Raw genomic sequence first — 27,101 nt, forward strand, 5'->3', positions numbered from 1 at the left:
GCCAACAGAATCATCTAGAAACATTTGGCTGACTGAGATTGGGCTTTTATTTTGAAATCAGCCAGGGTGTTGTTGACCGTTGACAGTATGATGAGCCAAAACATTCAAAATAAACACATTTGACTCTGATGAAACATACAAACACGAACATTGACAAACGTATGCTCTGTGGTTAAAGGTACAACTTGTAAAAGAAGAGTTTCAGTCTGACATGCTAACGGCTAACACGCCATGTAGTACTTTTTTCCTCCATGGGCGACAGTGTGGTACAAATGTAGATTTAACGTGAAATAAAACAACACATCACAATCCAACGCCTGTTTACAAAGTGGATGTTAGTATGCTAGTTTCACCCTCATGCTTAGAATTCCTTTATGATAAGGTACAGCCCCCTACTGGCTGGAGGTTAAAATGAAGTATGTTCAATTGTCTACAAATTGAACCTTTTACCAGCGTGTTTACTTTACAGTTAAAGGTGAGAAGAATTAACAATAAAACAATAAAAACCTCTTCAAGTTTAAAACCAGAGCAGTCTCAGCTGTGCGATGACAACACGACACACTGGAGTGAATGTGGACACACAAATACAGCATCAGTACACGGGAATATTGCATATTGAGGGTCGCAGAAATGGCTTTTTAGGTCAAGTTGTCCTTAGCGGCAGCGAGGTCACATGACACACACACACACACACACAAGGAATGTTTCCAAACAGGTTTGCAAACACAACGTGTAGGATTTGGTGTGCACGCTTGTCATTTCCACTACATGTCGCCTGATTCATGATTCTTTGACGCCAACAATCTCAAAGTTCCCAGAATGCATCCCACTGCCGCTGGAATGTAACTAAAACACTGACTGACCATTTGTCCTTGTCACCTTAATAAAATGTGTGTTTCAATCTACAGCAACATTGGTTAAAACATTAAAAAACACTGCAGATTGACTCTCACACCAATACGATTATCTTGAATGTGATGTGTGAATACTGCCAGAAATAAAGTGCACTGGAAGTGAGGAGCAGCATGTAAACGATATATGGCGATGATGACCAATACTTTAAAGGGTGATTTGAAAAAGCTCTTTTGGTAAAGGTGGTTCACTGCTTAAAATTGGACTTATTGCTTTCAGAGGGAAAGTAGCGCTGCTATCTCGTCCGGGATTAGCGTCCGCACTGGACTCGCACTCCAGGACAAACCTCAGTAGGGAATTTGGTTCTGGTAGTATTGCAGCATGTCGTATGTCTTGCTCCTGTCAGAAGTGAAATAAAACAAGTTAACGCCATGCCAAAAAAAGGAGAACATTAACGCTTATCTTGTACTTTGAGCCGCTTGTACTTTTACCTGCTACTGAGGAAGCAGCTTTGGATCACCTTGATGATGAATGCCGCCGCTTCTTTCTCGCTCATCTGAGGATTAAACCTTCCTCTGAGGGTGGAAAAACAACAAATTCATGTTGACTTCTGCCCACTAGGGGACAACCATGTACAAGTGGATGCACCAGGGAAGAGTCATGGTACGTCATGCAGTGTTTCCCGTATATTGGACAGCCACAGATACATTTGCCGCTAACTTTTTGTTGTTATTCTTGTTTAAATCACAATTACATGTCAACTGGAAAGGACAACAGAGTACAAAAGACTGGTTTACTAGTGTCCATTCTCTGAACATGATTAAACTTCAGCTGAGAATTAAATAAAGCAGTGTTAGGTAAATAGATTTTCAGACGTGTGCCATCTCATAATTTGATTTAAATTTTGGCGCTGTTAATATATACAAATATTTATAATCCTGCCGTATAATCTGTCTTTATTTCAATAAAAATACACTCAAAATGGGCATAGATAGAGACATGGTGATTCATCATGATTAATTAATTTGAAAACCGTGATTAATCTGATTAAAAATTTAAATCATATGACAGCCCTAATTTTAACCTGTTTGACTTTCTAAATACGGTTTTTCACATTATGAAATAACACACCTATAGTCACCTCACACTCCTGTTATTCATTGTTTAAACACATTGTGCAACTCTTATGCTGCAGTGTGTGGAGATGGCCCCTTGCTAGCATGCTAACCAGTTAGCCTCGATTATTTCTTCAGCACTTCAGCACAAAAATGTACCACTTCCACACACATTTTTCCCCTCAATCAAGTCAGACATATCATGGCTGAGTTTATGTTTATTTATGAATGAATTTCTGAAAAAACACAATATGGCGAGGGATGCCTCTAAGGGGACTGGAGTGCTCCAATTGATCAGACATCAAAATTGTCCGATTTCAGTGAAAAAGCATGTGATCTGCTTATGCCGATACATGACTTTCAATGGCGATCGCAAAAGCCGATCACCACTGGCTGTATAATTACTATTATCACATACTACAGTATTAATTGTCCCTGTACCCTAGAAGCCGCCCATGAATGATACGGGAAAAGGCCGAAATGATACTGTGTCAATGCCCAGGGCAGTGATACTGATAAACTATAGAGTTTAACCATGTCAGTATCAGCCCCCGTAGCTGTCCAATCAGAGCGCGCTGCTCTGGTATCGTGCCAGTGAAACAACCAATCACAGAACAGCGCACGAGGGTTTGTTTTGCTGCCGTCTGTGCTCTGTCAACATGTCAGCGGTTGACACTCCCGGCGAAAGACAAATAGGGAAAATAGCAAACAGAATATTAGAAATGGAACGTTTTATCACCATTAATGAGGAGGACACTCTTGAAATGATCGACAAAACTAAAAATGCAAATACAAGTCGGAAAACCAAGGGCGACTGCAACTGCAAGAACGAACGAAGACTGGTAGAAAGTATTCCCCCGCCTGAGTTAGACAAATACGTGTCTATGTTTATTGTAACGTCGTTGCCGACGCTATGGAAAGGACACGACTGTGATCGCTAACAAGCTTTTATTACACAACAATACTGGCTACTGTCGGCCGTAACCACGCCGTTGCAACCACCGCCAGCAACGCGACAGTGCTTCTTCAACACAACACGCCCCCACCCCTGGTGCATTCACAGTCACGCGGAACAGTGATTCTCTCAAATCAAAATTCAACTCTCTGGCACGTTACATGATGGGAAAACTAAAGTACGTGATAACAAGCTCATGATTAAATAGTATGTGATAATAAGATCATCACATGGTTTGTCTCGGGCTGATACTGACACTTGGGGGCATGATACGGGGCCTGATACCAGACAAACCATGTGATAACCTCTAAGGATAATTATGAGCCGGATACACGACAACAAAGTATCTGTTACGGATAATGTATTTTTGCCGGATATGAATATGAAACGAATACATTTTGCCCTTATCCATATTCGTGAAAATGCTCATTAGGTAGTCACTCTTCATGCTCTGTGATTGGCCAGATTGGCCACAGCGACTGCCTCGCCCAAGGCCGACTCGTAGCGATGTTACAAGAGGTGCCGGAGCTTCAAAGCATGTGTCGAGTAATCGAGTGGGCACTTCCGCGAAGAGTGTACCGAGGCTTGATTCATTAGGGGGCGGAATTGATGACGTCCAAAGCTTCGCTGCCCGGCTGTACCATGTGACGGATTCGGGAAAAGGTTCAGAATTTGCCGCGATGTTTGCCTGTCACTCAGCGATATAAACCCCTCAGGCTTAAACATTAAAATGTGGGATTTTGTGGTGAGAGTCAGTCAGTTGAGCGTGTGGATAGTGTTTGTCGATGGTTTGGAGGGTTTGGTTACTATGGTTACGTTAGTTTGGAGTTCAGAGGGAGAAGATATGGAGCCAGCTAGAAAGAGGAAAATTTCTCCTGTGTGGGAACATTTTGATTTGATCAGTCGGAATAAGTAAGCCAAATCCAACACTATTAAGAGATGGTATGTTTGCATTTCAAAACCTGTATTTTCTCTGTTTGTCATTGTTATTGAGAGGGGAAGTGCTTATTGTGTTTCAAGAATTTGGGGTACAATAATAACACCTCATCCATGTTCAGGCATTAACGTACCTTTCATGAACATAAAGACCATCCATGGTAAGGTTAATAGTACTACATTATAATATTAATGTATTACAGTATTACTAACAACTTACTGTTCATTGTGCAAATGAAAGATCACACGTTTTTATCAGCCAAAGGAAAACAAGAGCGGATGAGGCCCTTGTTGACATGGATGTCAAAGATACACAACCCTAAAGCATAGTGGAGATGTATCAAAAAAGAGGAATCGCCTCAAACCAAAAAATGTTATTGAAAAAATTATTATTGAATAAAAATCAATAAAATCTCCCATATTCTGTCCAAGTTACACAAGCATACACCTTCCTAGCTACACAAGCACTTCCCCCGAGCCCATGCCAGCTAGGTGACATAAAACCATGATGAAGCTAGTAGCCATATCACATGATGCATAGCATTTATGGACAAGAAAACATTCAGTATTTTATATATGCTGTATTTTTTATCTTACACTTTGTACATTAATAATTTGGTTATACAATGTTTTGTAGTACATAATCATTTCAGATCAGCATTCAATGCATCACACGTGAAGATCCAGCCGCCTGTAATTGTATCCAAGGCCAGCAGGTGGTTTTGTGTGCGCATGAAGCTTCAAGAAATGAATCCATTCTTGAACCAGTTGTCTGAAATGGTTCAAAGCCTCATGGGGCTTCATCTCGCCATCACTACCGACTCGGGGTCTCGAGGTCTCGAGGTTTAAAACAGCTCAGCGTTTGTCACGATTCCTCCATTTTACTAGCTTTTCTTCAGCTTGTCTCTATTTTAGTTTGTATCGAAAGTTACTTGGTAAACTTGTTCCGTAACATGCTGTGCAGACCTGCATTGACTGGCCACAACATTAGGTACGCTCCATGGCGCACAAGGGTGGCATCAAGCATTCAGCATGTATGGCTAAAATATTACTAAAACATGGCTAAAATATGACACCCCTCTCAGTACATTGCAATATGTTCCCTTGTAATCTTAAACTTGTTAAAGTAAAATACATTGTGTTTTTAACAAGACAGCGGGCACGATCATGCATCATGATGCATCGTCACTGATGGAGGTTTTTTTTTCCCCGTCTGCGTGGTGTTGGAAAGTGAGTTGGAAAATGGCCCGTAGTAGTGAACGTGGCGCTTTTGACAAAAATAAAGTCAACAAAGCTGACAAATTATTTTCCCTTTCTGCCATGTTTGCATGAATCACCAACTTCACACAGCTGATTAAAATAACTAAAGAATTAAGTCTCAAGGATCATTTACACACATAATAAACAATAAATATAGCAACATCTGATCAATCCATGTCAATTTCCAGTTAAACTACACCCACTTTTGGTTTGGATGAACAGATACAGATAGTGGTGTACTCGTTCATCGTCGTGAATGTTTTTGTCATAAGTTTGTGAAAATGTCCACTCCAGCTGGAGTTTTGTTTTCATGGCCAATAACGCAAATTCGACAGATTGTAGTCCTGTGGGCAACACTGTAATTCCTTACTTGAGGAGTTTGATGGTTTGTCCTCGGAAGCACGGGAGTCCCGTGTCCAGCATGAGTGTGACTAAAGAGACCACGGCATCCATGTAAGGCCTGCATGTCGAAAAAGGGAGGAAACACACCAAGTTCAAGTTGTCCACGTTCAACACTTCCTGGTGTGCTTTCTTACCTTACAGCCAGATATCCTCTGACGCACATTTCCATGAACCACTTGAAGGGCGTGGCCTCCATTTTGCCTCCCATGATCATCACCATCTCATCCGTCAGCTTGATATCCGGCTCCCAGCCCAGGTTGCCACCAGGAGAGCTCTCGAACATGAAGCCAAAGTCTTGCCAAAAAAATGTATAAATGTATATTTTCTCATGTTCATTATCATACGAGCAGTGATGCTGCTTCCTCACCAATGTGGATGAGGTGTCCTTTGCTGTCCAGCATGATGTTGCCGTTGTGTCGATCTTTAATCTGAAGCAGGAAGAGCAGGAGGCTGTACGCCGCCATGCTGCGAATAAAGTTGTAGCGAGCCTGACGAGCATTGACAGAAATGAGCACCAGGAAGTAAACAAACACACTGACAAAAAATGCTAAGGCCAGGGGGTGTATTGGCCCATGAAATAAAATTTAACAAAAAACCCCAGCAAAAATCTTTTTAAAAAGGCATACTATAACAAGAAAATATAAATATTGGTACTAATAAAAATACAGCTATCCCTTGTTTATCATGGGTAATTGGTTCCACACCAGACTGTGATCAGTGAATTTCCAGGAAGTAGGATTCCTTATTTATAAATCAAATGTTTATGTACTTAAGAGCATACAAAACCTGTTTATGGATTCTAAGTAGTTAAAAAAAACATAATTAAAGTCCTCTAGACAGGAAGTAACATCCCTATAGTCACCTTTGCACTTGCATTCCCCAATATTCATTCATTTTCTACCGCTTATCCTCACGAGGGTAGGGGGGGACAACCATTCACACTCACATTCATACCTATAGACAATTTGGAGTCGCCAATTAACCTAGCATGTTTTTGGAATGTGGGAGGAAACCGGAGTACCCGGAGAAAACCCACGCATGCACGAGGAGAACATGCAAACTCCACTCAGAGATGGCCGAGGGTGGAATTGAACCCAGGTCTCCTAGCTGTGAGTCGAGTGGTTAGCGCGCAGACCTCACAGCTAGAATACCCAGGTTCAATTCAACCCTCAGCCATCTGTGTGGAGTTTGCATGTTCTCCCCGTGCATGCGTGGGTTTTCTCCGGGTACTCCGGTTTCCTCCCACATTCCAAAAACATGCTAGGTTAATTGGCGACTCCAAATTGTCCATAGGTATGAATGTGAGTGTGAATGGTTGTTTGTCTATATGTGCCCTGTGATTGGCTGGCCACCAGTCCAGGGTGTACCTCGCCTCTCAACTGAAGACAGCTGGGATAGACTCCAGCACCCTCACGACCCTCGTGAGGATAAGCGGTAGAAAATGAAATGAAATGACATAAATAAGATGTGATATAGACTCAAACGTTAGCAATGGAAGATGTCCTGCAGTGGCTATTGTCTTATCAATGCAGCATTACTGACGGCTAGTGATCAGTGTAAAATACTACATATCTAGGATCTTTGAATGTGTCTTCTGAATGCTCTAAAATGTGTCTTTTAGTTCCTTTAGACATTTTTGTGCTTGAAAATGCTTAATGTAGGCCAAAATACGTAAAGTAGCATAAATATGCATTTTTTAACTCATAGGCTATGTTCCGCCATTAATGTTGTTAGGAAAAAACGTGATAGAGTGAAGCCGTGAAATTTGAAGCGCAAAGTGGCGAGACTTTTCAACAACAAAAAAAGTGCTGCACCTTCTGGAAGGCGAGCGTGGATTCATCTCCATACTGGTTTCTGAAGTAGTCGTACATGCCAAAGTCCGTCTGCCTGCCCAGCTGGTCCCGGGACTTGCAGTCTGGAATGCACTCGATCACGCCGCACTGAGGAAGACGAGGAGGTCAGTAAAAGCTAAAACGACGCACATGGATGGCAAACACTGAGGCAAGGAGCGCTGAAGTCTTACCCCGGGAGCAGTGGCCACCACCCGGTACGGGAAGACAAACAGATCCAGACCCACCAGCTGGAAGATGTTCTTGAAGAGTCCTATGATCTGCAGCGCCAGCATGTCCTGCACACAGAAACGCGTCAGAGTGACAGCAGACATGTGTTTTTTTTTTTTGGGACAGTTACCTGCCGACAGTCGTCTCCCACTTTGAAGATAGCCGCCTGCCAGCAGGCCCTCCGCGTCCCGTCAGGATTGTCCTCGCTGTCGTCCAGCGAGTCGGAGGGGCAGCGTAACCCCTCCCTCTCCAGTTCACTCACACCACAGCGCTTCACCTTGAACTTGGCCAGATAAGGCGCCTTGGCGGCACTGTGGCCATCAGAGGGCGCAACGTTCACAGAGGTGACTCGCACAGGAAACATTACGGGTTAGATTTATCAGGAGGGAGAGCTCTTACCTCTGCATGGGGGTGCCAGACTTGTAGTCGATGTCCAGAACTATGGCCTCAGGGTTACTGGGTAGGTAACAACCTAGCACACAGCGATATTTGTCACTATCATGGTGTAGCTGCCCTGAAAACCAGTAGGGGGAGACACCACTGGCATTACCTGGCTGAACTTTGATGTCTGACAGAGCCTTCAAGCAGGCCCGTTTCCTCTCATCCCCCTTGGGGACCGGCCTAAAAAACACAAAACACACCACAGCGGTGGAACATGTGCCTTCCGAGGTCTCCTGTGCTTACTTGATGATGCGCCTGTTCTGTGCTTACTTGATGATGGCCGACACGTTGGTGATTTTGTTGAAAAAGTCAAACTCTCGCTGGTAGAAGTCTTTGGCCGGACCCGACAGTGATCCTGTGATCTCCTCCACCATCTGCTCCAGCAGCTCCCCAATGTCAGCTGATACATTGATGAACCAATATACTTATTATATACAAATATTTATTTTCAGAGAGATACAAGTAAATGGAACAGATTTGGTTGAACGATCCTGATGGTAATGAAATGTAAAGTATAATCAGCCAATAATCAATCAGCCATTTGAAGATAAGCATCATAAATGACGACACTCACGGTCTTTCTGGTGTCCCTCCTCATCCATGAAGATGTTGGTCTTCATGTTCCAGATGAACTGGTGGGCGAGGAGCTGAGACTTCTGGGCCGCCCACAGGATGTACTCTCTGACGTAGCCCATCTGAGCGTCACAACAACTTGAGCGTGCATCGGATGTACTTTTGCAAAAGCTTCCTCTACAAAATGATGCTGCCAATCACCTTATCATAGCGAAGGGCTTGTACAATCTGAGGGATGTAGAACAAGATGGCGTCCTGCAGGGACAGAAGAAACCATGACGATGATGAGGAGAAGGAGATGGTTGCGTTGACGTCCTTATAGTCAGCTGCTGTGACTCACCGGGGGGAAGGAGCGTAGCACCTTCACGCCGTACTGGGCGGTGAGCGGGTGGGGTGGGTACATGCTGCTGAAGTAGGACAAGCCGGTGGGCGGGTCTGCCGGTGCCCAGCAGAGGATGTGGCTCAGTTCTGGAGAGTCTGCATCGATGGTGTGCCACGTCACCAGGAACTACAAAGTCATGACAGCAACACAGTTTGAACACAAGTGGACTCAAGAGGAAGACATGGGCTGTGTTCGAAACCGCATACTTACCTACTACTCATACTAACTCTTTGAGTATGCAGTGTGTCTACACTGGCGCTATGCGATTTTTGAGTAAGGATCGACCGATATATCGGGCTGATATTTGTGGTCTTTACTTGAATCGGTATCGGCCGAATACGCGCATGGGTTTGCCGATGTATTTTTCTGACGCATGATTTACAGACAGGCATCCGCCGGGCAGCTTAGTGGTGAATCACAACAAAAGTACTTTTCAACTTTTAATTAGCCTCTAACAGTTGAAATATTGCCACCTGCTTTGAAATAGGAAACATGAACGCCAAGTGCATGCAATATACGTGCTTGAAAATATAGTTTAGTTTGTGGGTCTGAAAACCAGGAATGCTGCTGAATGCTTCATCTTTAAAAGTGCCTACCTTTGGAATTAGGGAGCTGTTGATGTAGTTGGAGGCTAATATGTACAGCTGTTACCAACATCGCTTTAATGTCAACGTTGGCAATTCAGTCCCATGGTGTTTGGAGGAGTTTCATTCAGCCAACGCCGGGCTGAGGTTAACTGCGTGTCGTGTTATTATATGTGTGTGCGCTCTCTCCGACCAGCACACACACACACACACACACAAATTGGAGCAGCCGTGTCTGCTATCAGAGGTCTTTAGCGTGCACAACACGAACTTTAATGATGAGAGAAATTTTTTATATATCATACTAAATTGTGTCAGTAAATTGTGTGTGTGTGGAGGGAGGGGGGGGGTTAAGATTAATATCCTGCTTCTTGCCAAGCAGGCTATATTGCGAGTTGGTTCGCTTCCACTTCTCACTGTGGAGGAGCAGTCATCACATCGATGTTAGATAAAACTTAATCTACAACAGAAATGTTTTGCACATGGTTGAATATTTATTCCTTTTAAAGTTGATAATGCCATTTAAATGTGTTTTTAAGAAAGCTGAGTCCTACTGTGTTCAGTGTTTACATTTAAATAAATATTTGTTTAAACTTGACTGTTATATTTGTTTAAAATATGTTAAAATATTGTTTATATTTGTTTAAATTGAGGCCGCAAAAGCAGTATCGGCCCAAGCAAAATCGGCCATCAGCTAAGGGTGATGGGAAAGAATCGGTATCGGCCCGAAAAAACATATCGGTCGATCCCTATTTTTGAGTATGTGAGAAGTTCCCGGATGCATACTGCATTTTCCAGAAATGTTGAGTATGTATCATTAGCTTACAACTCACAATGAAATTACCCAAGATGCAACGTGACGTGACGGCGAAAAAAAAAACGTCGGCTGAACACTGAGCAGCAGGATGGACCAAACGGCGGTGTCAAGCAGGATACATTGCAAGTTGGTTCGTAAAAGCAGTAATTTATCACTATGGGGGGTTTTTGTATGACAAAAGTAAGGGTGTGTTTTATTTTGTGAAAATAACCGAAAGTGCGTTGCTCACTAGCTAGCTTAAATTCTGCCAAATTTGTATGAACGAAATTGTAAACGGTTGGTATTTGGACAAATAAATGGCACACTCTGGATCTAAACGGCCACTTTCTCGCCTGAGAAAAAATCCCAATAAAGTGATGTATTTAAAGAGTTTAGAGCTAAAGTGAAATCAGCTTCTGCCTGTCGATTTCGGCTCGGGTAGGAGCGCAATGCATTGTGGGTTATCATGTAGTAGCTGTAGTGTAAACGCTTTGCATACTGTCTGATGGATTTGGTATGCAGTATGGGGTGTGGATAGTATGGGCATGAAAGTATGTAGTAGTCAGTATGCGCTTTCGAACACAGCCACGGTCGGACCTTCACAGCTTCTGGAACGTCGCTAACGGCCCCGGGGTCCAAACGAACCAGCCTGGTGACCTCAGCATTGATGGCATCGTTCTTGAACCTGAAAAAGAAGCAAATGAACCAGGTTGTTGTTTTTTTTTTTTTTTTTTTTTACTTGTTTGCACCAAGCAGACCTGCTTGGCATCTGCATGGCGAGGTAGGGTGCGATGTTCCAGGCCAGGTTGACGTTGTCCTTCCACTGTTTCTCCGTCAGGCTGATGTACTTGGACCTCCAGTTGGCAATGCTGGTCTCCACCGACTGCTCCATGGCGATGGCCAGCTCCTGAGTGGACAGTGGGTTGTACCACGTGGTCAGGCGCTCGATCTCGCTCGCCTGAAGAAATGAAGTATGACACATGAGGAAAAAGTTTAGTTTAGGGCTTTGGGGAAGTGTGAAGGTGGACTCTCACCAGCAGAGCCAACAAGAGAGTCCTGCGTTTCATGTAGTACTTGTGGAGCTGTGTCCCTCTGTTGCTCTTCTTGGACACGCCTGTAGGTCAAGTTCATTTAACTTCATTTTACAAAGCAGACCCTTTCATATTTTGACATCAATATGATACCAGATTTCTTGGAGGTGGTGGACATGCCGCTGGACAGCGGGTAGGTGTTGATCCATCCCTGGCCGCTCTGCTGGGAGCGAGTGCTGGAGTCCATGTTGCTCCGGAGGTCGGCGGCATTCATCACAGACAGGCTGTTCAAGGACGGGTCCTGATTGTCTGTGGACACGAGCACACACATTTAGACCACACACACACACACACAATAACAACACACCAGGTGTACTTCAACATGAACATGAGTGATGATGGCGATGGCGACGGCGTCTCAGGAAGACTGGGATGAGCTGCGTTATTCGGTCTTTGGCGGCTGTGATGTCATGCAACCCCAGCAAGGGTATACATGTCGGCAGAACCATCCCGAAACCGCACATGCAGGCTCGGAGGCAGGATGTGCGGTTCTGGGAGTCGTCTCCCTCAAGCGGTGTGTGACGTGTGAAACGATGAGATCTCTCTTGGAGTCGTCGGGGATAATGAGAGGATATTCCGGGTGGAGGGAAAGTAATAGTCCAATGTCCACTTTGCAAATTGATCAATAGAGGAAAAGGGGGCTGAGGGGTGGGCTGACATGATGAGTCGTGCAACTCAACTCTAGTGGCAAATTTGTGCTTTCTTCCTCACGACTGCTGGATTTTATTAAGATGTTTACAGAATAAAGTGAAAGATGAAAGAGAGAAGGCTCTAAGGCATAATGGTACACCAATTTAGGTCTGTGCATGCATTACATGAAAAAAAGGTAGAACAATCTAGAAGTCTACAAACTGTAGGTCTATGAGCAACACGGCGAGGTTTGAATAAAGCCACAAATTTGCCACGCGTACAAGCGTGCACGCAGAGCTCCGCCGCGTTAGGCTTACTTAAGATCGATATTGGAGAAGTGCTGGACACGATAAGCGATCCAAATATCCCGGCTGAGAGCGTGCTCGGGGCCGGGGTGGTACCAAGCTCACCGGGGGGGACCAGGTGGCACGCTGCCAGGTACTTCTTGTCCGAGAGGATGCTGGCGTAGAAGCGGATCATGATGCTGATGTCCTCGCGCAGACGCTTGTCACCTTGGGTGGGAAACTTTGGAGACACACTGCGGACGGCACCGCAGACAGGAACAAGTGGTGAGTTCTCTTCTTTTTTGTACACATGCAGCAATCCCTCGTTTATCGGTTTAGCGGTTAATTGGTTCCACACCCGACCGTGATGCCTGAACTAGAATATTTTCATTGAGCATAGAAAACCAGTTTTCCACCTTCATATAAGGGCCACCTATTATGCTTTTTCCACTTTTCTGACCTATAAATCTTGTTAGAATGTTGTGTTAAACGATGCCAAAGTTCAGAGAACGATGTTTTCGCATTTGTACCAGCTCCATCCAATCTAGTTAACTTCCTTTTATGGGTGTGCCCGGGTACAAGATATTAGCTATTCAAGTTGAGTGGGGGGCGGCACGGCGGTCTAGTGGTTAGCACGCAGACCTCACAGCTAGGAGACCAGGGTTCAATTCCACCCTTGGACTTGTGTGGAGTTTGCATGTTCTCCCCATGCATGCGTGGGTTTTCTCCGGGTACTCCGGTTTCCTCCCACATTCCAAAAACATGCTAGGTTAATTGACGACTCCAAATTGTCCATAGGTATGAATGTGAGTGTGAATGGTTGTTTGTCTATATGTGCCCTGTGATTGGCTGGCCACCAGTCCAGGGTGTAGCTGCAGCTGTCTTCTCGCCCGAAGACAGCTGGGATAGGCTCCAGCACCCCCCGCGACCCTCGTGAGGAAAAAAGCGGTAGAGAATGAATGAATGAATGAATGAAGTTGAGTGGGACCAATTACAATGGAGTGGGCATGCCCGGAGGCGGGCTGTGGTTGGAATAAATTAAAACAAACTGAAATCCAGGAAATACAGCTGGAATAGGTGCAGATTCTGGAAGATCTATATAGCTTTCTGTGCGGGTTATGGTGTTATGGTGTGTAGCTGCTCTATAGGAGTCCACATCCCTATACAAAGGGCTGAAAGTGAGCATAGTAGGTCCACTTTAACATTATTATAGCCCTGACATGAAATAACACCGCTATTGTGAATTTTATACTCATATTATACATTCATTCATTCATTCATTCATTCATTTTCTACCGCTTCCCCTCACGAGGGTCGCGGGGGTGCTGGAGCCTATCCCAGCTGTCTTCGGGGCGAGAGGCAGGGTACACCCTGGACTGGTGGCCAGCCAATCACAGGGCACATATAGACAAACAACCATTCACACTCACATTCATACCTATGGACAATTTGGAGCAAAGAGATGGCACAGAGATGGCCGAGGGTGGAATTGAACCCGGGTCTCCTAGCTGTGAGTCGGTCGCCGTACAGCCCTCCATATCATACATAATAAGAGAAAATAAGACATATAAAGCATCAATAAGATTGTATGTGTTGCTGTAAATGTGTTTTGGTGTTTGGGGAGTTGAATGGGGAGCTGACAGGAAGTTTCAGCTTGGGCTTGGCTTGGGTTACGGCCGTGTTTGGGATTATTGTGCCTGTTGTAAGATAATTCAAACTTGCAATAAACGCCTACTGGCAATTAAGTCTGGTGCTTGTGCAGTTCACCCTACATGACCAATGACCAATGTAGAACACTACATATCATCATAGTGTCTTCTGAATGCCTCATATTAGAATTTAATTTCATTCAGTCATTTGTACACTTAAAAATGCTTAATTTATGTTAAAAAATGTGTACAATTTGTTTTAATGTGGATATTTTTATTGTATATATATATATATCATTTTTATAAATTTATTATTAATATGAAAAAATGTATACTTTTATATATAATATAATAAAAATATATACACATTTATTATTAATAAATATAATAAATATAATTTTAAAAATGTGATAGAGTGAAGCTGCAAGATTCAAAGCACAAAGTGGCGAGGGATTACTGCATTTGCTGATAAAACATGGATGAATGAAGAGAAATCAGCAAACTAGCTTGTCTACACTAGCGTGTGTTTGTGTACCTAAAGTAATCAAAGGCCGTGGAGTAGATCTTCTCTCTGAGCACGTTTCTTACAGTGGCGTTGATGATGACGTCAGAGTGCAGCAGAGCGAGGCCTAGCGTCAGCAGCCTACAGCCGCAAAAAAAAAAAGGTTCACTGCACATGGCAGCTTTTCAGCAGAAATTGACAGGTGATTATGTGTGAATGTACCTGAAGCGAGGTCCGATGGCGGCTACGTGGCGATTGAGGCTACCCTTAGCCCCGCCCACGTTGAGGGACAGCGAACGTTGCAGCAAACTGCAGAAGATCTCGACCTGGTCTGCGCTGGAGTACTTGGCTATCTCAAACCTCTGCACTAGAAACTGGAAAAAAAAAGTGTCAGGCGTGTGACGGAGAGCTTGAGGTGGGCCGAGAAGCTTAGTGATAAAGACACTTGCAACCGACCTCGATCCAGATTTGATGAGGAGTGACATCCGGCGGGCAGGGGATGGGCTGACTCTCTTCGGATGCGGCCAGGGGGTCAGCCTCTTGCTGTGTGTTGGAGAACAAGCCCATCCTGAGCTCCACTGTCATCTGCCATGCTCCCGCCATTTCCCGCATGAACTGAACACACGGAGAGGCAGGAAGTGTAAACGCGCACGAGGACCAGGACACGACACACAAATGGCGTTTTTACCGGCACTTCCATGCCAACGCGTGCGGCCAACAGCCATTCCCAGCAGGCGATGGCCGTCTCCATGCCGTGCTCCGTGAACATCTTGAGAGGGGACCAGCAGAGGTGGTGAAGCAGCTGAGGGTCGTACTCTGGACACAAACGCAAGAACACTTACACACTGGAAGAACATACATCGTCCCTGCGTGTACGGTACCTTTGGTGCTGATGAGCAAGGCGGCCAATTTGAACATGGCCTCGGTGAATCCCTCAGGCTGGGCCAAGTCCAAAGCCTCCCCCATCTGTTTGATCATCAGGCGGCCCAAGTCCGACTGGCCCCGCACCGCCTGGGCAAAGTGGATCATACCTGACACCTACAGACGGGAAATAAGGAACAAGCTGTGCTGTGTTGTTTCACGAAGGACATTCATTGTCACCGTTGATGGCCTCTGACCTCTCCTGCGTATCTGTTCCTCAGGTTGAGGGAGGCCATGAAGTTGGAATAATCCTTCTTCACGCAGGCTGGCCTCTCAGTCAGCTGAGTGGACTGCAGGCAGACATCAGGACATGACAATAAAATTTCCAGACAAAAGTACTACTAGAAAGAAAACTAAAGTAATACTGGACCAGCATGAGCCACTGAAACAGTTGAAGGGACCCAAAAAACTACAAGGTAGCCCTTTGAGGAGCTTTATGGACATTAAATTGTGACGCATGGCGTCCCACAGGGCTCTCTTGAGCATTCGCACAGTGTTCCAAATTATTACGCATGTTTGTCGCTAATTTTCATACATAAACTATGCAAATGACAACCAGAATAATTTTTTTTTTTTTTTTTACTAACCTCACAATTAAAACTTATTTTTGGCAAAAAATAATAATTCTTGCACATTAGAATGCATAACAGTTTCAAAAATTTCGGTGGTAAAAGAGAAAAAAAAAATTAATTGCATGGAAAATGTATTGTAAACAAAAGCTATTTTAACAAAAGCTATAAGCTACAAAAATTGAGTGTTTATGACGCTAAAATCTTATTTTCATAATAATGTAAAATGCCGTGTATATCTTGTGTGCAATTGGAAAGTACTCGACTGGCGACCCACCCCCAGCGTGGTGCTCTGTCGGTTGTAGCCAGCAAAGTGCAGGATGCTCTCGGTGGCCATGGCCAGGCCCGTGTGCTGCGAGAGACCCGACACCCAGTTCTGATGTTTGTTCAGATACTCCTAAGAACACACAATGTGGGCGACGGTGGCACCAACTTTAGATGACAACATAAAACCTTCGATGCTGAACATCAGATCACGAGTGCGTATTCTTACCTGGAGGTGGGATTTGGTCACAGACGGAGCCCATTTCATTGCCTCCTTGAGGATTTCCCCACAGCGAGCAGCAAAATCCTTCACTATGCTCTAAAGTCAGAAGCAACCATGAGGAGGAGAGCGATGGATGACTGAAAAGATGACCGGGACAAGCTTACCTCTCTGGCTTCATATGTATCCGGGACCGTTATCCTGTAAGGGGTGTCGGGAATGTCGTAGTAAGGTTGGTCTTTGTGGATGTCCTGCAGCATGGATGTGAAAGTCAGCGTGATGCAACACATCAACGTCCTCAGTGGTCACCACTTACTGCGCTGAGCGACAGCGACAGCGTCTGCAGGATGTCCAACATGGTCTTCAGCACTCGGCCGCTCCAGAGCAAGTGAGGGAAGCTGATGACGAAGGAGCGAGACGGTCGTTAGCGAGGGCGGCGAGTTAACGAAGAAGTTGGTGAGGCGATGCTCACGTTTCCGCCAGGCCAGACAAATATTTATCAGCCACTCTGCGGATCCTCTTGTGGATGTGATTGAAGTTGACCAGCAGGAACTGAGCGTGGCGTTCCAGCTCCTCCTCGTGTGCTTTGGTTTTTGCCTGAAAGGGTAACATTTAGAAAGATCAGAGCAGTAGACACACCTGCACAATACCTAAATTAGCTTCATGAAGCAGACCCGCCCACCATTTTATGACTACGCCTCTAGCTTCCAAAAATTTCACAGCTTCACTCTTATTAATCTTTCATTCATTCATTTTCTACAGCTTATCCTCACAAGGGTTGCGGGGGGTGCTGAAGCCTATCCCAGCTGTCTTCAGGCGAGAGGAGGGGTACACCCTGGACTGGTGGCCAGCCAATCACAGGGCACATATAGACAAACACCCATTCCCACTCACATTCATACCTATGGACAATTTGGAGTTAGCCAATTAACCTAGCATGTTTTTGGAATGTGGGAGGAAACCGGAGTACCCGGAGAAAACCCACGCATGCACGGGGAGAACATGCAAACTCCACACAGAGATGACTTGAACTCGAGGCCTGTGTGTTAACCGCTTGACCGCCATGCAGCCCCACAGGGTGTGTTGTTTTTGTTTAAGTTAACATTTAGTCGTATTAGTCAGTTTTAGTCAACATTTCATATTTTTTTTTGTGTGACGTTATTCCTTTTGCCATTTTTAATTGCTTTTTCTGTTTCATTTTATTTTGGGCCCCAAAAAAAAAGCCACGGGCCAACTCCCCTCGACTGTTTAGCTTGTTAGCTTCCTTCGTCGCCTGCCAACAAATGTCAGCTGGAACCAAGCAATTTTAATTGCAAATGTTGATCTGAAATCTGAGTGGTATACACACTCAGTGTTCTAGAAGCAGACCATTCACAGCTAAAGTTGCCAATCACCACAGCTTGAGGACTTCTCCGGAGTTGCACATGCACCAGACTGACCTTGAAACTAAAACCGTCGAAACGCAACAAAATGCGTACCTGGCTCGTAGCGGAATGTAATGCAATGTGAAAAATGCGTCCGTGTTGGCAGGTCTGCAAATATTCTGTGTGCTTACTTTCTCGATCATCATTTGCAGGAAAACCTCAAAGACCTTGTCGCTGACAGCAATCACACACTGCATCATTCCTGCAGGCGACACAAATACATGAAACACACGTCTGTGTACTGTCTTCTTACATTTCTAACGCCACATACCAGATTTGTCTTTCTGGATGGCTCGGTCTTCAAAGTAACGAAACATGACCTGAAAACGATCCGAGTCCAGGGAACGCAGCATCCTGAATGAGAAGCGTTAAAGACCATCAGTGATCATCCGAGTGAGGCTGAAGACGTCTCTGCAGCACGGCATTGCCCACCTCATGTACTCCAGTCTGTAGACGGACAGCAAATACGTGGACATTGCGAAATCCAGCTTGTTGATGAGTGCGGCGCCCTCTGGCGGCGGGTCCAGCAGGTTGATGATGGTGCTGCGGAGGTCGTTCAGCTCCGCCTGAGATGTGACACGGGAGCGTAAATCAGAAGGGTATGTACAAGTTGCGTGTTTGCGTGCGGTCGTACCGGCGTGACGGTGTCGTTCTTGAGAGCGGAGTTGTACTGCAGCTCGGAGCGGAGAGGCTCTCCGCTCGGGAACGTCAGCAGCGGAGATTTGGTGGCGATCTCGCAAACGCCCTCGTACCATTCCTCAGGCCACAGACCTGCAGCGTCGACAGCCCCGTGTGTGACGTGCTCTTCAGAAGCCCCCCACCCCCAAAGAGAAGTAAAGACCACTCTACCTGAGCCTTCCACTGCAAAGCCCATGACTACCGAGTAGAGCCAGAAGTCCCTGAAAAGCTTCTGCAGCCGAGGTTTGGCCTCCTTGATGGGCGGCAACCTTTTAGTCAGCTGAGCACAAAAACACATCAACATTTATTTCTTATTTTCCATCTATGGAAAATATTTTAACATCTCACCACTGCGATGACAGGAATGAGAACTCCGAGGTTGCCAGCACTACTCGATGCCTGCACACACACACACACACACACAGACACAGGCACCAAAATAAACACATTACTAACATCTAAACTATTGGTAATTAACAATACTTCACATCTGCCAAATATTTAAAGAATAAATTGTATAGGACCTTCAGAGCCGGGCCTTTGTCCGCCGCCCGCTCACTAGCCCTCTTCCCCTCCAGGCCCAGCTGGACGAAGAGCTCCAGCAGGTTGACCAGCAGCTCGTCCACCATCTGCTCGGCCTGCAAGTTGGCTGCGATGTTGCCCAGAGCGTTGATGACAGCCAGCGAGCAGTGCCTGCACACCGGACGGCAAACACTTAACGCTAGTAGAGTCCCACGGGGCTGCAAAGAGCCACACAAACCTGTATCCATGGTCCTTGTAGTCCTTAGTGGAGTAGACCATAGAGCTGGCCTTCACGCTGATCTGCTGGAATAAATTCCACACTTCCTGGTAGATGTATTGCTGCAGGGGAACAACCGCCGATGTAGTTATTTTTAGCTATTTTTATCTCACTGACGAAGCGTCGCATGGCCAGATGGAAGCCCTTACGTTGCCCGTGATGACCATGCAGCCCAGCTGGTCAATGATAAGCACGTCCAGCTGAGAAGGAGGCTGGCAGAACTTCTGCTGCAGGATCTGCAGGATGGGCTCCATCACTCTGGGAGTGTCCCGCAGGGCCACGGCAATGTGGCCCAGCGCCCGGATGGTGTGATCCGGGATCAAGTGAGCATCTCTGAGCGACACAGGAGAACATAAATTGAGATGGCATCTTCTCAAATGAGAAGATGCCAAAAACTTGCTGCTCTTCACCTACTTGTCATTTTCCTGTGAGATGTACAGACGATTGGACAGGCTGGCGAGGAAAGCTTCAACGATGACGTTATCCATAGTCAGCCCCGCCTTCAGGCACCTGAGGAATGACAGTAGAGATGATGCATCCGTAAATGTGTGTGCGTGTGTGCATGCGTGCGTGCCATCACCTGCAGATGTTATCTATGGAGATGTCCCTCAGCTGTTCATACATGGAGGGCTGGCTCTTCTTGTTCAGGTTGCTGCTGAGGGTGGACTGGGAGTACTCATTGGTCACATGGATCTTGATCTCACCGCCTGCTGGCGTGCACTGGCTGTGGTATTTGTACAGCTTGACCAGGACCGGAGAGGGAACCACCAGGAAGTCCCTCAGCGACGTGGTGACGGAGTGGGCCACCACTGGGAAGCGCTCACACAGGCGACCCAAGCCCTGGACACACACATTGTTAGGCATGTGAAATAAAGGATGCTATCTTGACGGGAGGTAAACTTGATACCTGCAGGCAGCAGATGAGGAGGGGCATGTGAGCAATGATGACTTTACTGGAGGTCTTGGACTGCAGCTTCTCTGACAGCTTGCTGCAAAGGTTCTCCGCTCCTGCAGAAGGGGGGAAAAGGAGGATGCGGATGATTACATGTCTTCATTTGCGAATCCATCTTGGCCTGTTGAGAAAGGCTCACCCTGCTCCTCGGTCACCGCCCACACCATGAGGTCCACGCACGCGGCGTTGGCCTGGCAGCGCAGTTTGAGAGGGCTCAGCTCGCTCTGCAGGTACTCCACGTCGTGCAGGATCCTCTGCAGCTCCGACTGGCTGCTGCTGAACTGCTCCAGCACAAAGTCGTGGACCTCCTTGACAAAGTCAATCTGGAGGTCTGGTTGGGAGGAAGGGGGGTAGAAGATGAATGACAGAGACCTTCACAGTAGAGAGGTGGAGATGGATCAGGTGATGACGACTTACTGTACCTTTCAGGTTGTACAGGGTGTCTCTGAGCATTTTAAATACGGCTACGTACAAGGAGTCACTGAAGGCTTTGTAGTACACATGAAGACCTGGACTTTGCTTAAAGCAAGACACACATAGAGGTCAGTACGGTTTTAACGTGATGATGCTGTTATTAACAGTAGAGCACCAGTCTTACCTCCAACAGTTCTGCCAAGGTTTCATCCAGCGACTTTAAAAACGATTCCGACACTATTTCTTCAACCTGTTGAAGAAAAACAAACGTGACACGCTGACACGGTCCAAAGTGGAGTGTGGCGAGTGCCCACCGACCATGTGGAGCAGTTGTCTGAGCGTGTCCAGCGGGATGTGGAACTCTCCGCAGCTGCTGCCAGTGAAGAGAGGCGACACGGAGAAGCTGGAGCTGATGGTGGAGAAGTAGTAGTCGGGGTCCACGGAGCTGCCGTCAGGAAGGTAGGAGCCTGGACAACCAACACACAGGTCACAAGAAGAGCACAACGCACACAACTCCGTGGGGGATAAGTCGCCTTTGATACACTACACAGCTTAAGGGGAATGTCATACAACTTCAAAAAATCTGAACTATCCCTTTAAGTTTAGAAGAAATACATTTGAGGCTAACTGGGTTGTTAGCTCGTTATCTTGCTAGCTAGCGACCATCTCTGGTCCCTGCGGCATGTGTAAATGTGATTATAGGGGTGTTATTGCATGCCTACGGGGCTCTAATAATGTTAAAGGAGACCTGTTATGCTCATTTGCGTCCCTCTGTATCGAGATGTGGACTCCTATAGAGCAGGTACACACAATAACCTGCACAGAAAGCTTTCTGGATATTCCAGAATCTGCACCTATTCCGGCTGGATTTCCAAAACGGTCCGCTTTTAATTTATTCCACCTACGGCCCGCCTCCAGGCACGCCCACGCCACTGCAATTGGTCACACTCCCAACGACTCCAGAGTACTTCCGTACTACTGCCGAACCCTGCATTCTAATTTTGTCGGTATAGGAGTTGATAATAAATGAATGAACCCTCTGGAGAGCTACTTGATAGGTGGGCTACTATTCGGAAAACTGTGTATAAACTCAAAGAGTGGTAACGTAATGTAATGTAAGACGCTCCCTGTATGCACACAGACATACGCTTATTCACACATAAACATGGTGCTAACACGGTGAAATCTTCCACAAAAGAGGGCAACAGAGAGGGGAGGAGAGCAAGGCGTTCCCTGGCACGCCCATATAAGTTCAGCTCACTGTGACGTCACAGGGAGCCAGTGTTAGAATAAAACTCTGAAACAGAGCATTCATAGCCATCCCAAACTTCTTTCAGGGCACACTTCCTAATGCACAACATTGAAACATTGGCATCGTTTGACACGAGAATACAACATTCTAAACTACATTTATAGGTCAGAAAAGTGGAAGAAGCATAATAGGTCCCTTTTAAAGGGTCCTTAAAAGTCGTTACCAGGTTTTCTATTCTGTAACTATGAAAATATTCAATTTAACATTGAATACTATATAGTGTATACCTCCCAAAAAATTATACACACATGCGTCATGGCCACTTATGCTAATTAATGATGACATCATCTACGATGACACAAATTAATGCCAGTCCTGTGGAGAAACACTAAAGCATGTGTTCTTTTTACGAACCTTCAAAGTAGGGTGTTGAGGGGTCAGCGGGGGAGCTGGGGGTCAGCCCCGTCCTCTCTGGACTGGCCTGACAACAACAAAGGCTGTATGTGAGCACATCTGAGCAGCATGTCCCCTGACCGCTAGCAAGGTCACTTACCTGCGACACGGACGACACAGAGGAGCTCTTACGCCTCAGCGTGTCCGCCTGGCACACGGTGAGGAAGGAGCTGGGCAGGATGGAGCGGAAGTCGTTGAAGGAGCGCCGGCGTGCTGCGTCGCTGTCGTCCATGGCAGCAAGAGGCGGAGCCACCGGCCGAGGGAAGAGCTTGGTCAGCAGCGGCTCGTCTGTGTTACTGTATCGGCCGAAAGCTCTGGCCACGCCGAGCAAGGTCGGGACCGTGTAGCGACACAGGTACTCTTTGGGGAGGAAATAAAGCAACATAAGGGATATACAGAGAAACGCCAGAGAAGTATATCACAGACCTTTATCATGAGCCTCAGGATTCTTGCAGACCTCCTGCAGGACCTGCATGACGTCCATGATGGCCTCCAGGATCTGACAAAAGTATTACATCATCACGTCTAAGCCAAAGAACAGCATCTTACACAAAGTGAGACACACCTGTCCACGCAATGATTCATCTCGCTGGGCGACGTCTGAGAGAAGCGTCACGAGACAGAAGCTGAAGTTCTCCGCAACTGGAAGTGTCGCTGTGGAGAGGGAAGTGTTGTGAAAAAGTGCTCAGCATCGCCAGAAGCTTCTGGATTTAAAGGACTTACCTCGTCCTTTGCGCTCTGAGCTCTCCTCGATCCATTGAACTCGAGGAAGTCCCTTGAGAAGTCCGAGAAGGTACGGAACGATGGCATCCTTGTGCTGAAACAAGTGTGTGCACCGTTAGCTCTTTTAAGATCAGCAGACGGCAAATTGACGGGAAAGAATGGAGCAGTTGTCACTTGCACCTGCAGGTTGGACTCCACCAAGAAGATGCCCAAAGCGACCACAGCATCTCGCCGCCTCTCGTCCAGCTGAAACACTCCTCTCACATCCACGGGACACATGCATTGCAACTTCTGCACCTATGAATACAACATATGATACATTGTGTACACCTGTGGTCCCCAAAGTGGGGGTACGTCAATTGCCATAGGGGGTACGTGAATGAAAAAGAAAAACAATTAGCGCCTAACGCAGAAGGAAACAGCAAGTTGTTCCTTGCTGTGTGTATCATAACAACAAATACTGTAAGTCAGTCTGAATGATTACTTTGTGCATTATGAGTGTTTCATCTTGAAGATTTCATTTATATTGGTGTTCCAATGGGGTGGCACGGCGGTCTAGTGGTTAGCGCTCAGACCTCACAGCTAGGAGACCAGGGTTCAATTCCACCCTCGGACATCTCTGTGTGGAGTTTGCATGTTCTCCCCGTGCATGCGTGGGTTTTCTCCGGGTACTCCGGTTTCCTCCCAAAAACATGCTAGGTTAATTGGCCACAAATTGTCCATAGGTATGAATGTGAGTGTGAATGGTTGTTTGTCTATATGGTTGGCTGGCGACCGGTCAAGGGTGTACCCCGCCTCTCGCCCGAAGACAGCTGGGATAGGCTCCAGCACCCCTGCGACCCTCGTGAGGAAAAAGCGGTAGAAAATGAATGAATGAATGGTGTTCCAATGGGCTGCACAGCTGTGGAGTGGTTAGCGCGCAGGCCTCACAACTAGGAGACCCGAGTTTGATTCCACCCTCGGCCATCTCTGTGTGGAGTTTGCATGTTCTCCCCGTGCATGCGTGGGTTTTCTCCGGGTACTCCGGTTTCCTCCCACATTCCAAAAACATGCTAGGTTAATTGGCGACTCCAAATTGTCCATCCTCGCCCGAAGACTGCTGATCTGATTGTTTGTGCCCTGTGATTGGCTGGCCACCAGTTCAGTGTGTACGCCGCCTCTCGCCCGAAGACAGCTGGGATAGGCTCCAGCACCCCCTTGTGAGGATAAGCGGTACAGATAGAATGGATGGTTGGTTGGTTGGATGGATGGTTGCAATGATATAACGATGGATAATAATGATAATGGACACTTCATACAGACTAGCAAACTGCTGTCAATGCTGCACTTGTAAATCACAGCAAACACACCCAAAGTAGGTGATGTTTACAAAACCAACCACTTGTTGCTCATACAACCGTAAGACAATGTTGCAAAATATTCTACTTGTAACTGACATCAATGTTAAACAAACCTTTGGACAGATACTGCTTTGTCATGATTGTTAAAGGGGACCTATTATGCTCATTTTTCAACTCTTTGTATTGAGTTGTGGTCTCCTATAGAGCAGCTACACACAATAACCCGGATAGAAAACTTTCTAAATCTTCCAGAACCTGCACCTATTCCAGCTGTATTTCCTTTGATTTGTCCTTCCTGCCAAAACAGTCTAGTTTAATACATTCCACCCACGGCCCGCCTCCGGGTATTCCCTCTCCGCTGTGATTGGTCACAAGCCCAAAGTGCTTCCTAACTATGAACCATATCAGGAAGTCCGCCCCTCTGTGACATCACAAAGGGGCAGTTTCACCACGCCTTAGGACACAGATTATGTCTCCCAGCTGTCCTGGGAACGCCTTTGCGTCCTCCCGGTGGAGCAAGAGGAGGTGGCCAGGGACCGGGAAGTCTGGGCTTCCCGACTGAGACTGCTGCCCCCACAACCCAGACATGCATAAGCGGAGGAGAATGGAATGGTTCCAAATCGACATTACTCAAAGTTGACAGTTTCCCCCTCCCGTCAGGTTAAGAGTGTGGGTGGCATCCCCGATAGCTTGCTGTCATTCGATTCTCTGATCAATAACATCACCCGGTCTGGATACTTCCATCTACTCAACATCAATCTCCAACGCCCCCCCTCTCATCCCCCATACTACCTCCATTCTTTTCCATAGCCATGGTTACCTCTTTTATAAATCACTGCAACTCTCTCCTTGTCAGGCCCCCTCACAAATCCCTCTGTTAGCTTCAAATGGTCCAGAACTCAGCCGCCAGGCCTTCTTTTCATTACATCACCCCCCCTCCCCTTCCTGCAGCACCTCCACTGGCTCCCTGTCACATCCAGAATAGCATTCAAAATCCTGCTGTATGCATTCAAGGCCATACACAAGCTATAAATATACTAAGAGTTGAAGCATATTCTTTGGTGGGCTCCTCAAAATCAGAAGGGAGAGAGCAATGTTGGATGTTAAGATGAGTGCTAAGACCGTGACAAGCTGTCGTCCATTGACTACAAATTTTACACACTATTTTTCATTCTCGCTGTAATGAGGAATAAAGTGTGTCCCTTGTCATGAAGTCACGAAATGCAACTGCCAATTTAGTGGCAGTCTGGAGCCCTGCGATTTCAGATCAACATTTGCAATAAACGCAAATGTCGGCATTCATTCATTCATTCATTTTCCACCGCTTATCCTCACGAGGGTCGCGGGGGTGCTGGAGCCTATCCCAGCTGTCTTCGGGCGAGATACACCCTGGACTGGTCGCTAGCCAATCACAGGGCACATATAGACAAACAACCATTCACACTCACATTCATAACTATGGACAATTTGGAGTGGCCAATTAACCTAGCATGTTTTTGGAATGTGGGAGGAAACCGGAGTACCCGGAAAAAACCCACGCATGCACGGGGAGAACATGCAAACTCCACACAGAGATGGCCGAGGGTGGAATTGAACCCTGGTACTGTTGGCATTATTAGATCAAATTCAACTCCAGTATTCAGCTCCCCGCCCTTATCTCGTAAATTGCCACTGGTCGATAAACTAAGAAGCTAAATGCATATAAATGCACAATAAAGGCTTATCACACACTTATTAAATACAATTTGCATTAAGTATAAAATGTATGAGTACTCATCAATAAGAAATGGTCATGTAAGATGGTCAATGAACAATGAGACATTGTAGAAGTTTCACTTCTAACAGCAACTTTGGTGCGTTCAAGGACCATCAAACAAAGTGCGAAATCTCAGTGCTTAAAAAAACACAACATCAGCAAAGCAAAAAGACACAAACATCTAAAAAAGTGGTATTTTTTCCAACAATGGTACGTGTAAGTTGTACATTTACCCTGCGTTATCACGTACTTATATTACTAAACATTACCAAATTTTTGACAGGCAAGTCTGAAATAATGTTTTTTCATACAGTTTAAACGCTAGACATACGCCGAGGTATGTCGGTGGCGGATTAGGGGTTAACAGCTAACTCTCTTTAGCCGACATCAGCCTTCCACTACGACATTATATCACCACCAATGCCCAAACTAACACAGTAGTACTTGTGTGAACAAGCCGAAAAGGCGTCTACATCCATGACGCAAAGTAAAAGAGAAGCTCAACTCCCGGGCTAACACTCGCCGCTCTTGACAGCTAGCTTTAGCCGCTATGCTAGCCGGAGCGTTACCTTGTCGAGGGGCGCCTGCCGGTGAGCCGCCAGCGAGCGAGCCAGAGACAACACGGTGCTGAAGTAGAAGCCCCGGCTGCCTTCTCCACCGAGAGACATGATTCCGCTTCCACGTTTATGGCAGCACCAGCAGGAAGAAGACGAACATATTTGGCCCGAACAAGCTGACGCGCTGACATCTACGGCGAGCGAGGAGGTCCAAGCCAAGGAGAGTCCAGCAAGGTCACGAAGCAAAGATCACACACAAACGAGGTT

General features: G+C 46.2%; 1 protein-coding gene across 1 annotated transcript; it reads right to left on the reverse strand.

Moving 5' to 3' along the window:
* Window positions 1-60: 60 nt before the first annotated feature.
* Window positions 61-27,087, reverse strand: pi4kaa (phosphatidylinositol 4-kinase, catalytic, alpha a). The gene is made up of 53 exons (XM_058057785.1): window positions 26,847-27,087; window positions 23,362-23,478; window positions 23,182-23,275; window positions 23,024-23,112; window positions 22,885-22,957; window positions 22,559-22,818; window positions 22,420-22,486; window positions 21,072-21,220; window positions 20,938-21,003; window positions 20,762-20,858; window positions 20,479-20,670; window positions 20,295-20,395; window positions 19,968-20,227; window positions 19,802-19,897; window positions 19,537-19,720; window positions 19,349-19,449; window positions 19,113-19,281; window positions 18,937-18,987; window positions 18,760-18,868; window positions 18,545-18,681; window positions 18,343-18,476; window positions 18,182-18,264; window positions 18,042-18,112; window positions 16,959-17,083; window positions 16,803-16,884; window positions 16,654-16,737; window positions 16,496-16,585; window positions 16,280-16,399; window positions 15,631-15,723; window positions 15,394-15,550; window positions 15,201-15,328; window positions 14,969-15,127; window positions 14,735-14,886; window positions 14,546-14,653; window positions 12,488-12,615; window positions 11,541-11,696; window positions 11,391-11,470; window positions 11,115-11,314; window positions 10,954-11,041; window positions 8,935-9,102; window positions 8,796-8,849; window positions 8,596-8,716; window positions 8,292-8,421; window positions 8,131-8,201; window positions 7,980-8,052; window positions 7,711-7,891; window positions 7,544-7,648; window positions 7,335-7,460; window positions 5,888-6,008; window positions 5,655-5,814; window positions 5,489-5,578; window positions 1,344-1,427; window positions 61-1,251 (listed from the first exon to the last, which is right to left on the reverse strand). The coding sequence occupies exons 1-53, from the start codon at window positions 26,943-26,945 to the stop codon at window positions 1,200-1,202; spliced, it is 6,285 nt and encodes a 2,094-aa protein (XP_057913768.1). The 5' UTR covers window positions 26,946-27,087; the 3' UTR covers window positions 61-1,199.
* Between the last annotated feature and the right edge of the window lie 14 nt (window positions 27,088-27,101).

Source organism: Doryrhamphus excisus, chromosome 19 (genome assembly GCF_030265055.1).
Source record: "Doryrhamphus excisus isolate RoL2022-K1 chromosome 19, RoL_Dexc_1.0, whole genome shotgun sequence".
NCBI lineage: Eukaryota > Metazoa > Chordata > Actinopteri > Syngnathiformes > Syngnathidae > Doryrhamphus > Doryrhamphus excisus.